This window comes from Globicephala melas, chromosome 6, assembly GCF_963455315.2.
Source record: "Globicephala melas chromosome 6, mGloMel1.2, whole genome shotgun sequence".
Classification (NCBI taxonomy): domain Eukaryota; kingdom Metazoa; phylum Chordata; class Mammalia; order Artiodactyla; family Delphinidae; genus Globicephala; species Globicephala melas.
This window is the reverse complement of record NC_083319.1, coordinates 113,437,338-113,452,545: the sequence shown is the minus strand read 5'-3', so window position 1 is coordinate 113,452,545 and position 15,208 is coordinate 113,437,338. Positions and strand designations below refer to the sequence as shown.

General features: G+C 45.6%; 1 protein-coding gene across 5 annotated transcripts in view; it reads left to right on the top strand.

Annotated features, from left to right (window-relative positions):
- The window catches only part of PALLD (palladin, cytoskeletal associated protein), a 389,315-nt gene that overhangs the window by 338,819 nt on the left and 35,288 nt on the right, over positions 1-15,208 (top strand). For all 5 annotated transcript variants that reach the window (XM_070045831.1, XM_060301374.2, XM_060301375.2 and 2 more), the window contains one exon: positions 5,833-6,366. In XM_070045831.1, coding sequence (XP_069901932.1) covers positions 5,833-6,366 — 534 coding nt within the window. The remainder of the gene's footprint in view (positions 1-5,832; positions 6,367-15,208) is intronic.

Here is a 15,208-nt window from a genome sequence, read left to right as displayed (position 1 = left end):
GCAGTACCCCCTCATTTGGCTGCTAGGAACTCATTTTGAGCGTGTAGATGATTGCCTTCAGGACTGTGATCTGTACACCTGTTACCAGGGGCAATAGTCAGGTGTTGGATCTCCACCCTCACCCAGCGGCCATGGTTTGCTGTGCTGGGAAGACACACGCTGAAGCCTGAGTGTAGAACGAGGCCATTGAGGGACTAATGTCATAAAGTCGTAGAGGGAACTTAGTCCTTCTTGAACTGAAGCCCCTGTAGGAGTTTTATATTCTGTCTAGTTTATAAGCTCCCAGAATTCATGTGTTGAGCTCTCATACAGACAGTGCTGAGCGAATCCCAGCCAGAGAGGACTCCCTTGTGGGAATACCCAGCAGTTTGTCTGTCGTTTGCTTACCTTCCTACATGTGGAAATGGTTGGAATTCGGCAGTCCAGGGCGGGCCCTGTTGCAGGACGGCCTGACGGGGCACACCTCGTGGACCCGGCAGGGCACGGCAGCCAGGAGTGACCAGATGCTTGTGCTTGGCGGTGACGTGTCCCTCGCCTGTGTGCGGCGGGGTGTTGTGAGGACGCTGCAGGTCACAGCCCTGCCTTCGGAGTCCTTACGAACTGCAGGACCCCGTTCAGAGGGCGCAGGTCTGTAACTCACCGTGCAGTGGCTTCTGTATCACCCAGTAAAAAGGGAAAGAAAATATATAAGCCCACAGCCTATCTGTCCTGAAAGCATGAATGTTTTCCAGCTTCGCGACCCCAAGAGTCTCTCGGACAATTGTAATTGCTCCGTCCTGGTCAGTGTGAACGCTGGCAACCCAGCCCTTGATCCACAGGGACGTGCTGGGAATTTCCAGGTTACATAAAAGTTGTTCTCCAGAAGTTTACTTTCATGTCATTCATTTTAAGCTTGGGCTGCAGGTCCCCAGAGACAAAGCGAACTGTAGTAATCATAACTAACATTTTAATAAACCTTTTCTGTTTACTGAGCACTTTGGACAGGGTGATGTGCAATAGCACGAGCCCTTGCCCCCAGGCTCTGCCCTGACCTCGCTAACCTGACCCACGGGGGATTTTTCAGCCATCCTCCCAGGGCTGCTGAGCTGTGTCAGGCCAGCCCAGGTTGGGGAGGAGTCGGCCCCGCCTGCCACCCCGCGTGGCTTTGTGAGCAGTAGGTGCGGGGCCGGTCCCAGGCTCAGCGCCCAGCCCCAGCCCAGTCTCCAGGCCCCCCTCCCACGCGCCACTGCTGTCCCCTTGCCCGTGAAGAGGGAGGTCCCTGCAGGAAGCACGTGATCTCCGTCACTAAGGTCTGCTCTGTAAGGTAACCAAGGTGGATGTAGTCGTGCTCGTCTCTGGGAGTCTGTTGAGCTCACCCCGGGGACAGCATGCGTCTGGCCAGCGCCGTCCCCCTGCCCGGCCAGCCTTTGCCCGCTGCTGTACACTGCTGCCCGGCTAGCTGGTTTCTCCAAGACTGCTTTAATCAGGTGGCAGGAGAGATTACTGAATTGGAAAGTAAAAATGGTTTCTACAGCCCTACTTATCCCTGTCAAATCTGAACCTTCCCCATCCAACCAGCATGAAACTGTTCTTGCTAAAAGCTGTGTCCAAACCATCAGGGTGGGAGGACGAGGATTTGTGATTTCCTGTCATGGAGAAGGGAATCCCCTGAGTTAGTCCTGACACATCCCCTTCCTGGGTTGCCAAGATCTTCGTCTTTGCACCATTTCACCCTGGAAAGAATCAAGTTCAAAGTCAGAGATCTTAAATATATTCTTAAATGTGTAAGTATTTAAAACTTTGATGATTCCGATCCTAAAGACCCTGGTTGCTATGGCAGCAAAGAGGCATGAGAGCGGAGGTCCCCAGGAGGGAAAGATGACCACAGACTTTTTAAAAACCACATTGAAGGTCCGGGTTCTTTTATGTTGACCTGACTGGCTCTGCAGGTACCTGTTCTGTGACCTTGAACAAGTTACTTAACAGGTTCCCGGCTTGTAAAAGGACTGTGGCAGGTGCATCACAAAGAGTCTAGCCAGCTCATTCCCTGAGGTATTGAAACCTTGAGAATTGAAGGAGGGGTGAGAGCAGGTTTTCTTAGGCTTTCTGAGTTGGGGGTTGTGGTGGGGAGAGGAGAAAAAAGCTGGGAGAGGCTAGATGGAGGCAACTTTAATACGAGGACCGCATTGTCCTGCTTGAGTCTCAGCGCTCTTAACCTGACTTTCCTGCCTTTACACAGGGTCTCCAAGACATTCAGGTCAGTTTCGCATTCTCATTTCATTCTCAGAAAGGACAGCAGAAAGAAATGGGAAAACCAAAACAGTGATAACTTTTTTAAAGGTGTTTTACAAATACTAAATATTTTATTTTTATTATGTGAGTTTCAGGTGTAAAGCATTATAGTTCCCCATCATACACACTGCAGAGTGATCCCCACCGCATGTCTAGTTACCGTCCATCACCACACACTTGACCCCCTTCACCCTTCACCCATTTTACCCAGCCCAAACCCCCTCCCCTCTGGTAACCACTAGACTAAATCTCTAGGTGTTGTGTTGTGTTGTGTTTGTGTACTTAGATTCCACATATGAGTAATATCACATGGTTTTGGTCTTTCTCTAAATTATTTCACTTATTAGCACACTACCCTCCAGATCCATCCATGTTGTCACAAATGGCAGGATTTCTTTCTGCTTCTATGGCTGAGTAATATTCCATTTTGTGTGTGTGTGTGAGAGAGAGAGAGATTAACGTATCACATATTCTTTATCCATTCACCTGTCAGTGGACACTTAGGTTGATTCTATGTCTTGGCTGTCGTAAGTATGCTGTAGTGAACACTGAGGCACATGTATCTTTTCAAATTAGTGTTTTCATTTTCTTCAGACAAATAACGAGAAGTGGAATTGCTAGATCATATGGTAGCTCTATTTTTAATTTCTTGAGGAACCTCCATACTGTTTTCCATAGTGGCTGCACCAATTTACATTCCCCCCAACAGAACTTTTCCCTCCTTCCCACATCCGTTCCAGCATTTGTTATTTCTTCTTTTTGACGATGGCCATTCTGACATGTGTGAGGTGATATCTCATAGTGGTTGTGATTTGCATTTCCCTGGTGATTAGCTATGTTGAGCATCTTTTCATGTGTCTGTTGGCCATCTATCTGTATGTCTTTTCTGGAAAAATGTCTATTCGGAACCTCTGCCCATTTTTTAATTGGGTTGTTTGTGTTTTTGTTGTTGTCTGAGTTCTTTATATATTTTGGATATTAACTCCTTATATAAGGGATACACGATTTGCAAGTATCTTCTCCCATTCAGTACGCTGCCTTTTTGTTTTGATGATAGTTCCTTTGCTGTGCAGAAGCTTTTTTAGTTTGATGTAGTCCCACTTGTTTATTTTTGCTTTTGTTTCCCTTGCCTTGGAGTTAGATCCAGGAAAACATCTCTAAGACCGATGTCAGTGTGACAGGTAATTCTCAGTAATTTCCAGAGGCCACAAGCAGTCTTGCCTTCCTGGGACCTTTCATTCCCTTTGCTTTTTTATCTCTGTGAAAATCAACTTTTATGAAAATAACAAAGACTGAGAAAGTGACTTAGAGTTGTGCACTTTGTCATCTCAGAATCTGGGTGTCAGAACCATTTAACTCATATTTTTTTTGAAATATTAGGATCAGTGCAGAAATCAAGTCAGACACTTAACGATTCAAAGCAACTGTTCTGCCCTCCCTTCCCCCACCCCTCCAATTCTCTGCCTGTCACATTCCTCTCCAGCGCAGTGTAGGGGAGTGGAAAGGGTGGCACAGTTCTTCATGCAGTATATACTAGGACCACATCACTGGAATGCCTGTCCATTTCTTTTGAAATGCTACATTAATTTCTTGAACTGTCACTTACCACTAACAGTAGCATCTCGGCAGTTTTAAGCTCTCTTGAGCTAGCAAACTTGATGGTTTTTTTAATGCCCAAATGAATAGACTTGACCCCATGGACAAAGTTAGAACCAGTGGTGGTCAGAGCTTCCCTGGTATGGCTTCTTTGAAGACTGGCTTCTCGGGGGCCATCCCTAATCCTGGGGCAGAGGAAACCCCCTGCAGACACGGGGCACAATGTGATGTCTGGAGCCAGGGTGGCTTCATACAGCCGCGCTGGAAATGCCTGCAAATACAGCTGAGGCTCTGGCCATGGTGAACCCTGCTGGCCCAGAGGAGGGGGCAGTGCCTTCCGCAGGGCCCTACAGATCACTTCCAGTCCCAGTGCCCAGGTCAGCTGAATGTTGGGGAGAAACGGTCCAGGAATAGGATGCATTTTGCAGTGGGTAGGAAATAAGAAAGAGAAAGTAAAGGCAGGGAGATCAGAAAGGAGCATTTGGGGATTCAAAATGAGAGCACTGGTGGGTGGTTTTTATGAGTCCTATTCCTGGGCTGGTTCTAAACACATGAAGGCTGGGCAGTCTAGCCAGACCACACAGACATGTGGAACCTCAGCATCCCATGGATCCTAGCACTGGCACAGCTGCTTTTAAAAGACTCCAGTTCAGCTCCAGAGGACCACCCAGGGTTCATTGCTGTCGGAGTCGTGGATGCTCTGCCTGGATTAAGCATCTACAGCCATGTTCCCCTCACACTTTTCAGTTCCCAAGAAGGCATCTTTTCATGGACTTAAATGTAATCACTTTACTGGATAATTACAGCAGGGAATCAGAGACATGGGAAGGAATTTAGAACTCCTTGACAGATATTGCCATATCCAATGATACTTGATAACAGATCTAAATTATTTTTTTTTAATTTTTTTTTTTTACCTTTTTATCAACAGCTTCAGTTGCTTTTATTGCTTTGAATTTGAAGGTTAAAAACCTATGGACAGGAGGTCTTGGGGGTTTTGCTTCTTAGTTTTATACGGTTTCAAGTTAGGAGCATAGCTTTGCGTCTCTGTGGATTGTTCCTATTTTATTCGCTTGTTATAGTGCCACCTTCCGTTGAAGTTTCTTCTCACAGCTGTGGGCCACTATCTGATGTGGATAAAGGAAAACATCTCAGATGTAAAATACAGCTAGACAGGAAAGCTTTTGAGTTAAGATAAGAGTAAGATTTTAGCTGATTGCTAACTGCTTTATTGCTAACCTCTTTATCAAAAATTAAAATTCAAACTGTCCCTTCCTGATGGAAAACACCTGGGAAATTAAAACTGCATTACTGTAAAATTAATAATTTGTTATTGCTTATTGAACCCCTGCAGGTGAAAGATGGGTGTCGTTTGCATGTTTCAGATATGGTACCAAATTTCAGTTTGTACTACGGTTTGTAGAAAGGATTGGCAGTTCACGGCTTCCTACTAAATTGGGGGTAGAATAGGTTTTGCATATGTTTTTTAGGGAGCAAAGGCAGAAATTAAAGTAGGTCTTCCCCCCCAGCATCAGCCTGTGGTATTTATTGACTACAGAGTTGACAGCAATGAAGTAGGGAAGTTGGATTCGCCTAAATCTACCCAAAGTAACTTAAATCAAGTGTTTCTTTCTTTTAACTTCCCCATTGTGATAGAGTTTTTCCAAAACTCGGCTACAGGTGAGAGGGCTGAGGACTCAAGTCAGAAGCTGTTCTCTTAGTATTTCTGGTTCTGTTAAAATGCAGTGCAACTTCCGCGGGTCAGACAGAACGTCCATCCCTGGCATCTGTAAACCGGTTAGGCTCACCTGGGGTACGAGTTCAGTTCGACGTTGAGATCAGCGGTGTCCTCGGTGGACCTCGGGCTCCCGCGGGGCGGGGAGGGGGCTGGGGGAATGGGGAGGGGTGGTCGCAGGGCCTCCCGTCTCTCCCGGCCCGTCTGAAGGTGTCCTTTTCTCCCCGCAGGGACGCGCTCAAGATCCAGCAGCTGCAGCAGCAGATCCGCCTGGAGCGCGAGGCCCGCGTGCGCTCCTCGCCGCCCGCGTCCCCGGAGCCCCCGGAGCCGCGCTCGGAGCCCATGAGCGCGCTCGCCGCCCGCCCCGCGCCTGCCGCCCGCCCCGCGCCCGCCATGCAGGCCTCCGGCTCCTTCAGCTACGCGCGCCCCAAGCAGTTCATCGCCGCGCAGAGCCTGAGCCCCGGCGCACCCCGGCCCCCGACGCCCGCGTCCCCGACGCCCCCCGAGCTCGAGGCCCCGTGGAGCGCGCTCCCGCCGCCGCCCCCGCCGCTCAGCCCGCCGGCGGCCGCCCCCGGGCCCGATGCCTTCCCGCCGCCACCGCCGCCGCCTCCGCCGCCCGGACCGGGCCCCGTGCCCCGCGCTGCGCGCCCCGGCCCCGTGCCCGCCACGCTGCTCCGCGCCCTGCTGCCCTCGCCGCCGCCCGCCGCCACCGGCGTCTCCACCAGCGTCTCTGCGCTCGGCCTGCCCCGCGCCGCCCCTGCCACGTGAGTGCCCGCCCTCGTGTATATGTAGCGGGGTCCAGCAGCCAGGAAGGGTCGGGGCAGGGCGGGGCGGGGAGCCGGGCTGGGTGCCCTGAGGTGCATTGCAACCCGTGCGTCCGCGGGACCGAGAAATGAGCTCACCCACATACATGTCGTACACGTGAGCTCGTACACGTACCGATTGGAGGGGACAGGCATGTCAGTAGCTTCACGTTGGTGCAGAAAAAGTGAGATCCTGTGCAAGCCGGCCAGAAATGATGGAGCCGGGCCTGTCCCCAGCCACAAATGATGGAGCTAGCCCTGTCCCTGGCGAGCCATGTTCTCTGCAGGAATTTCACGATCCTCTGTCCCAGTCTTTCTGGATGGCTTTCCTTATGTCACAGTGGTGACGTGACAGCCTTCTGAAATCTTTACTTAGAAACTCTGAGGATAAATAAGATAATGTCCACAAAAGTAGAGGAAAGCCTTCAAAAGAAACCTACGGGCAGGTGTCTGTGCGTGTAAAGTGTAATGAGTAAGAGCTAGAACTCACCCTTTTGACTGAGGGGTTCAGAAACGTGTGCTAGCCAAGGTCAGGCCAGTTCCCTGTCTCAACCCTTCCTGTTGAAATCTTGCTTCAGGGCTCGCCAGGATCCCGGTAGTGTTCAGAGAGAGAAGAAGGAGATCCTAAGGAGGGTTTAGTACTGGAATAAAAACGCGAAGACCTTAGAATTCCAGTTCTCTTCATTCACGTGCAAGTTTTCCACCCTGGGGTGTGCTCTTTGCCCACGACAAGGTGTGTCTAGGAGCTCCTGGTAGCTGCGTGCTGTTTTGTTAGGCACTTTCTAAATGCTGGCTGCAGGAATTCTATGTTTGAAATCTGGCTCCTTCTCAAAGTTTTATTAGAAAAAGCTCAGTCAAATGACAACATAAATAACGTCGAATCAGGGAGGAGAGTCTGGATGGTAAGGATGTATCATGGGCCTCTGCTGAGAGTTGAGTCAGTCCGCTGGCCTGAGAAAACCTTTGTCTCTCTCCCCTCCTTTTGTGTTTGAGCTTTTATTTGGCGGCTGGGGAATGAATATTACCTTGCTTCAAAGAAGCTAATTGTTAGAAAGGGGGGGGGGTTGTTACCTGACACCCTCCTCCTTACTAAGAAATGGCACCAAATCTTGCTTCCCGGAAGACGAGTCCTATATAAATCATCCGCCTATTAGTTCTCAGTTGGAATTTGAACAAAGATGAGTCTACCAAAAGCCTTGGTGGTGGAGGGGTCATACCTTTTATCATCTTAAGTAGAAAAAGTGGTTTATTCTGGTTTTTGACTTCGAAATTCTATTGCATTAAGCAGTTCTAAGGGCTTACCTCGAGTCATAGAAGCGCTGGCCTCTTATCAGCATCTGTCGTAGTTACTCATACGGAGTCAAAATAATTTTATAATTGTTCCCAGAGAGGGTCCAGCAGCTCCTGCCGCTTCTTAAAAGTTACTGGATTGGGGGAGAATGGATACATGTATATGTAGGGCTGAGTCACTGCGAAACCATCACAACGTTGTTAATCGGCTATACTCCAATATAGAATAAAAAGTTTAAGAAAAAAAAAGGTAATGGAGAAATCACGCTGGTTTTGCGCTGTGGGAAACTGTATCCTAGAGGTAGTTAGGCGCTGTGACACCAGGGTTCAGTGGCAACCCCAGGCTTCCAGCTCTGTGCCAGCCCAGAAGGCGCTGTTGTGTGGTTACCCTTTTGTCTTCAAAAAGTTTTCCTGTTGCCAAATCACACACACTTGAAGAATTCGTTCTTTTGGTTTGATACATGTGACTTTCGAAACATTCTTTTCCTCTGGTGAATTGTGGCATCACTCGTTTTGCATTCTGAATTAAAAACAAAAAAGTAGCTATTTATCCGTCATAATCATTCAAATAATTTGCCAAAGACCGAGTGTCCCTTTCAGGGTTGCCATGACCAATTGGCGTCCTTGAATTTGTCGGAACTGCCGAACTCTTGTCAAGTGACTCTTTTCAATTACTTATTTATATGTTATTGGGCACTCGTGGTGATTGTGACAGCACGCTCAGTTTCACTTACACGTCGTTTCTCTGGTCGAACAGTTTTGCCATGTATGTCAAGTGCTACTAAGTGAACCGGTTACACGTGACTCAGTGAAGTAGAAATCCAGTAGTTGGGTTGGTTTTTGTAGTTGTATTTTTTTGCCTACCTGTTGTACCAAAATATTGAGTATAAATTTCAGATACCTCAGTTTTCTTAATCATCAGTCGTAGTACTGGCTGTTGTTTGTATGTTTAGCATCGTCGTGTTTTCATCTGTCGAAGAGTAGGTCTAAGTAGTCTGTGGAGATAAGGTTCTGCTCCTCGCGTCTGGGCAGTGGAGGGCAAGGCAAGGGGCAGAGGCAGGGAGGCCCGGGACAGCGGCCTCTGCCGGCACGCGTCCTCGCTCATGGGTGGGCTTTGAGGGACTTCTGTGCATCCAGGCCCCTCGTTACTTTCCTGCAGACAGCTGCCTCTTCCCCGGGCCGTGGGGTCACCTGCAGGGAAAATACTGCCTCCTCAAAGCTGGTGACGGACACAGATGTTCAGGTGACTAAATCTCTCAGACGGAGGCCGTGAGGAAGAGCACGGGCCTCACTTCTATAAAATGAATCTATCCCCCTCCTCTCGGAATCGCTGCTTCCATTGCTGTAATCCTGTCCCCTGCGCAGTGAATCAGCCTGAAAGGCGGTGGGGATCCAGGGCATCTGGGAGTGCCACCCCCCGCCCGGAAGGAGGGCGGCAGCTCTGCCTTAGCTGGTCCCGAGTGGCTGGGCAAGTCTCAAAGTGGATCAGATCAGACCTGACCCAGATGGCCCGCTGGGCACTGCACTGCTCACCCACCTTCACGCTCCTGGAACCTGCTCCCAGGCAGCGGGTAGCCACGGTGCTACAATGTTTTATGCTCTGAACTACCTCTTTTATAATAAGGAGGCTTCGCTGCGTTTGTCAGCAGAAAAGCATGTGTCATTAGGAGCTGTGATGCACATGCGTTGAGAGCTTTTATCCTGCAGCCTCTCCGCTCTTGATAGGCAGTATCTCCTGGTCCTCTCTTCCTCCCTGACTTATAGGAAACAGGTAGGTGGGGACAACGCCATCATTCTCCCTTCAAGGTGAGAGACCAGGAAGGGGCGGGTTTCCCAGGGTTCTGGAATTAGCCCTAGCGAGGAGTGACTTCGCCTTGGGGTGTGGCCCAGGCTGATCTGTAATCAATCTGATGTCTAATGTTTTTTGACTGAGGTTAAAGACTGCAGACCAACAAAAACCCCCAAGTCTTAAGGAAAAGTTTGTAACGGTTTCCATTGTAGTTTAGACGTTTACAAATCGGGACCGTGGTTAGATAGTAACTAATAGAAAAGACAGAACCGGCAGTGGACTTTGCCACAGGAAACAGGTAGAGGCGGAGGCCCCGAGGGTCTTGTCATTGGGCTCACTGGGGTCCAGCATCTTAGAGGATTCCACAAAATGCACATCCAGTCCCAAGCAAGTGTTCCCCAGAAAGTAGCAGGCCGGGTCTCGGGTGATGGTTCTGTTCAGCTCCCTGCCCCAGGAGCAGCTGGAAGAACACCTCGGTCCTGGGTGACCCTGCACAGGGTGCACGGGCGGGCACAGTGCACACACGTGTGCCCGGGCCCAAAGGCAACGTGGAGAGAGTGTAACATTGGTGTAAAGTTACGTGCTGTCCTTGAAGCAAGAGATTCAGGTGCCCAACTGGACGCCAACAGCTTTGGCTTCACAATAAAAATCAGTACAAATAATAGAATCGATGTACAGAAACTTAGTTTATGTATCTGCGGCTCTATTTTTTTTGAATTTTATTTTATTTATTTTTTTATACAGCAGGTTCTTATCAGTCATCCATTTAATACATATTAGTGTATATATGTGAATCCCAATCTCCCAATTCATCCCACCACCACCACCCCCGCCACCACTTTCCCCCCTTGGTGTCCCTACGTTTGTTCTCTACATCTGTGTCTCAATTTCTGCCCTGCAAACCGGTTCATCTGTACCATTTTTCTAGGTTCCACATATATGCGTTAATATACGATATTTGGTTTTCTCTTTCTGACTTACTTCACTCTGTATGACAGTCTCTAGGTCCATCCACATCTCTGCAAATGACCCAATTTCGTTCATTTTTATGGCTGAGTGATATTCCATTGTGTATATGAATCACATCTTCTTTATCCATTCGTCTGTTGATGGGCGTTTAGGTTTCTTCCATGACCTGGCTGTTGTAAATAGTGCTGCAATGAACATTGTGGTACATGACTCTTTTTGAATTATGGTTTTCTCAGGGTGTATGCCCAGTAGTGGGATTGCTGGGTCGAATGGTAATTCTATTTTTAGTTTTTTAATGAACCTCCATACTGTTCTCTATGGTGGCTGTATCAATTTACATTCCCACCAACAGTGCAAGAGGGTTCCCTTTCTCCACACCCTCTCCAGCATTTGTTGTTTGTAGATTTTCTGATGACGCCCATTCTAACTGGTGTGAGGTGGTACCTCATTGTAGTTTTGATTTGCATTTGTCTAATAATTAGTCATGTTGAGCAGCTTTTCATGTGCTTCTTGGCCATCTATATGTCTTCTTTGGAGAAATGTCTATTTAGATCTTCTGCCCATTTTTGGATTGGATTGTTTGTTTTTTTAATATTGAGCTGCATGAGCTGTTTGTATATTTTGGAGATTAATCCTTTGTTCATTGAATCATTTGCAAATATTTTCTCCCCTTCTGAGGGTTGTCGTTTCGTCTTCTTTGTAGCTTCCTTTGCTTTGCAAAAGCGTTTAAGTTTCATTAGGTCCCATTTGTTTATTTCTGTTGTTATTTCCATTACTCCAGGAGGTAGATCAAAAAAGATTTTGCTGTGATTTATGTCAAAGTGTGTTCTTCCTATGTTTTCCTCTAAGAGTTTTATAGTATCCAGTCTTACATTTAGGTCTCTAATCCATTTTGAGTGTATTTTTGTGTATGGTATTAGGGAGTGTTCTAATTTCATTCTTTTCCATGTAGCTGTCCAGTTTTCCCAGCACCACTTACTGAAGAGGCTGTCTTTTCTCCATTGTGTGTGCTTGCCTCCTTTGTCATAGATTAGTTGACCATAGGTGTGTGGGTTTATCTCTGGGCTTTCTATCCTGTTCCATTGATCTATATTTCTGTTTTCGTGCCAGTACCGTATTGTCTTGATTACCGTAGCTTTGTATTAGAGTCTGAACTCAGGGAGTCTGATTCCTCCAGCTCCGTTTTTTTCCATCAGTACTGCTTTGGCTATTCTGGGTCTTTTGTGTCTCCATACAAATTTTAAGATTTTTTGTTCTAGTTCTGTAAAAAATGCCATTAGTAATTTGATAGGGATTGCATTGAATCTGTAGATTGCTTTGGGTAGTATAGTCATTTTCACAATATTGATTCTTCCAATCCAAGAACATGGTATATCTCTCCATCTGTTTGTATCATCTTTAATTTCTATCATCAGTGTCTTATAGTTTTCTGCATACAGGTGTTCTGTCTCCCTAGGGAGGTTTATTCCTTGGCATTTTATTCTTTTTGTTGCAGTGGTGAATGGGATTGTTTCCTTAATTTCTCTTTCTGATTTTTCGTTGTTAGTGTATAGGAATGCAAGAGATTACTGTGCATTAATTTTGCATTCTGCAACATTACCAGATTCATTGATTAGCTCTAGTAGTTTTCTGGTGGCATCTTTAGGATTCTCTACATATAGTATCATCTGCACACAGTGAAAGTTTTACTTTTTCTTTTCCAATTTGTATTCCTTTTATTTCTTTTTCTTCTCTGATTGCTGTGGCTAGGACTTCCAAAAGTATGTTGAATAATAGTGGTGAGACAGGACATCCTTGTCTCGTTCCTGATCTTAGAGGAAATGCTTTTAGTTTTTCACCACTGAGAATGATGTTTGCTGTGGGTTTGTCGTATATGGCCTTTATTATGTTGAGGTAGGTTCCCTCTATGCTCACTTTCTGGAGAATTTTTATCATAAATGGCTGTTGAATTTTCTCAAAAGCCTTTTCTGTGTCTGTTGAGATGATCATGTTTGTTATTCTTCGATTTGTTAATATGGTGTATTACATTGATTGATCTGTGTATGTTGAATCCTTGCATTCCTGGCATAAATCTCATTTGATCATAGTGTATGATCCTGTTAATGTGCTGTTGGATTCTGTTTGCTAGTATTTTGTTGAGGATTTTTGCATCTATATTCATTAGTGATATTGGTCTGTAATTTTCTTTTTTTGTAGTATCTTTGTCTGGTTTTGGTATCAGGGTGATGGTGGCCTCATAGAATGAGTTTGGGAGTGTTTCTTCCTCTGCCATTTTTTGGAAGAGGTTGAGAAGGATGGGTGTTAGCTCTTCTCTAAATGTTTGATAAAATTCACCTGTGAAGCCATCTGGTCCTGGACTTTTGTTTGTTGGAAGATTTTTTTTTTTTTTTTTTTTTTGCCATACGCGAGCCTCTCACTGTTGCAGCCTCTCCCGCCGCAAAGCACAGGTTCCGGACGTGCAGGCTCAGTGGCCATGGCTCACGGGCCCAGCCGCTCCATGGCACGTGGGATCCTCCCAGACCGGGGCACGAACCCGCGTCCCCTGCATTGGCAGGCGGAGCCCCAACCACTGCGCCATCAGGGAAGCCCTGTTGGAAGATTTTTTTTTTTTTTTGGAAGATTTTTAATCACAGTTTCAGTTTCATTGCTTGTGATTGGTCTGTTCATATTTTCTGTTTCTTCCTGGTTCAGTCTTGGAAGGTTATACCTTTCTAAGAATTTGGCCATTTTTTCCAGGTTGTCCATTTTATTGGCATAGAGTTGCTTGTAGTAGTCTCTTAGGATGCTTTATATTTCTGTGGTGTCTGTTGTAATTTCTCCTTTTTCATTTCTAATTTTATTGATTTGAGTTTTCTCCCTCTTTTTCTTGATGAGTCTGGCTAATGGTTTATCAATTTTGTTTATCTCCTCAAAGAAGCAGCTTTTCGTTTTATTGATCTTTGCTATTGTTTTCTTTGTTTCTGTTTCATTTATTTCTTGTCTGATCTTTATGATTTCTTTCCTTCTACTAACTTTGGGTTTTGTTTGTTCTGGTTCCTTCAGGTGTAAGGTTAGATTGTTTATTTGAGATTTTTCTTGGTTCTTGATGTAGGCTCGTATTGCTATAAACTTCCCTCTTAGAACTGCTTTTGTTGCATCCCATAGGTTTTGGATTGTTGTGTTTTCATTGTCACTTGTCTCTAGATAAGTTTTTTATTTCCTCTTTGATTTGCAGTGATCTCTTGGTTATTTAGTAACATATTGTTTAGCCTCCATGTGTTTGTGTTTTTTACGTTTTTTTCCCTGTAATTCATTTCTAATCTCATAAAGTGGTGGTCAGAAAAGATGCCTGATATGATTTCAGTTTTCTTAAAAATACTGAGGCTTGATTTGTGACCCAAGATGTGATCTATCCTGGATAATGTTCCATGCGTGCTTGAGAAGAAAGTGTAATCTGCTGTTTTTGGATGGAATGTCCTATAAATATCAATTAAACCTATCTGGTCTATTGTGTCATTTAAAGCTTGTGTTTCCTTTTTAATTTTCTGTCTGGATGATATATCCATTGGTGTAAGTGAAGTGTTAAAGTCCCCCACTGTTACTGTGTTACTGTCGATTTCCTCTTTGATAGCTGTTAGCAGTTGCCTTATGTATTGCAGTGCTCCTATGTTGGGTGCATATATATTTATAATTGTTATATCTTCTTCTTGGATTGATCCGTTGATCGTTATGTAGTGTCCTTCCTTGTCTCTTGTAACATTCTTTCTTTTAAAGTCTATTTTATCTGATATGAGTATTGCTACTCCAGCTTTCTTCTGATTTCCATTTACATGGACTATGTTTTTCCATCCCCTCACTTTCAGTCTGTATGTGTCCCTAGGTCTGAAGTGGGTGTCTTGTAGACAGCATATATGTCTTGTTTTTGTATCCATTCAGCAAGCCTATGTCTTTTGGTTGGAGCATTTAATCCATTCACGTTTAAGGTAATTATCGATATATATGTTCCTATTACTATTTTCTTCATTGCTATGGGTTTGTTTTTGTCAGTCCTTTTCTTCTCTTGTGTTTCCCACTTAGAGAAGTTCCTTTAGCATTTGCTGTAGAGCTGGTTTGGTGGTGCTGAATTCTCTTAGCTTTTGCTTGTCTGTAAAGATTTTGATTTCTCCATCGAATCTGAATGAGATCCTTGCCGGGTAGAGTAATCTTGGTTGTAGCTTCTTCCCTTTTATCACTTTAAATATATCATGCCACTCCCTTCTGGCTTGTAGAGTTTCTGCTGAGAAATCAGCTGTTAACCTTATGGGAGTTCCCTTATGTGTTATTTGTCGTTTCTCCCTTGCTGCTTTCAATAATTTTTCTTTGTCTATAATTTTTGCCAATTTGATAACTGTGGTTCTCGGCATGTTTCTCCTTGGGTTTATCCTGCCTGGGACTCTCTGCGCTTCCTGGACTTGGGTGGCTATTTCCTTTCCCATGATAGGGAAATTTTCAACTATAATCTTTTCAAATATTTTCTTGGGTCGTTTCTCTCTCTCTTCTCCTTCTGGAACCCCTATAATGCGAATGTTGTTGCGTTTAATGTTGTCCCAGAGGTCTCTTAGGCTGTCTTCAGTTCTTTTCCTTCTTTTTTCTCTCTTCCGTTCCATGGCAGTGAATTCCACCATTCTGTCTTCCAGATCACTTATCTGTTCTTCTGCCTTAGTTATTCTGCTATTGATTCCTTCTAGTGTAGTTTTCATTTCAGTTATTGTATTGTTCATCTCTGTTTGTTTGTTC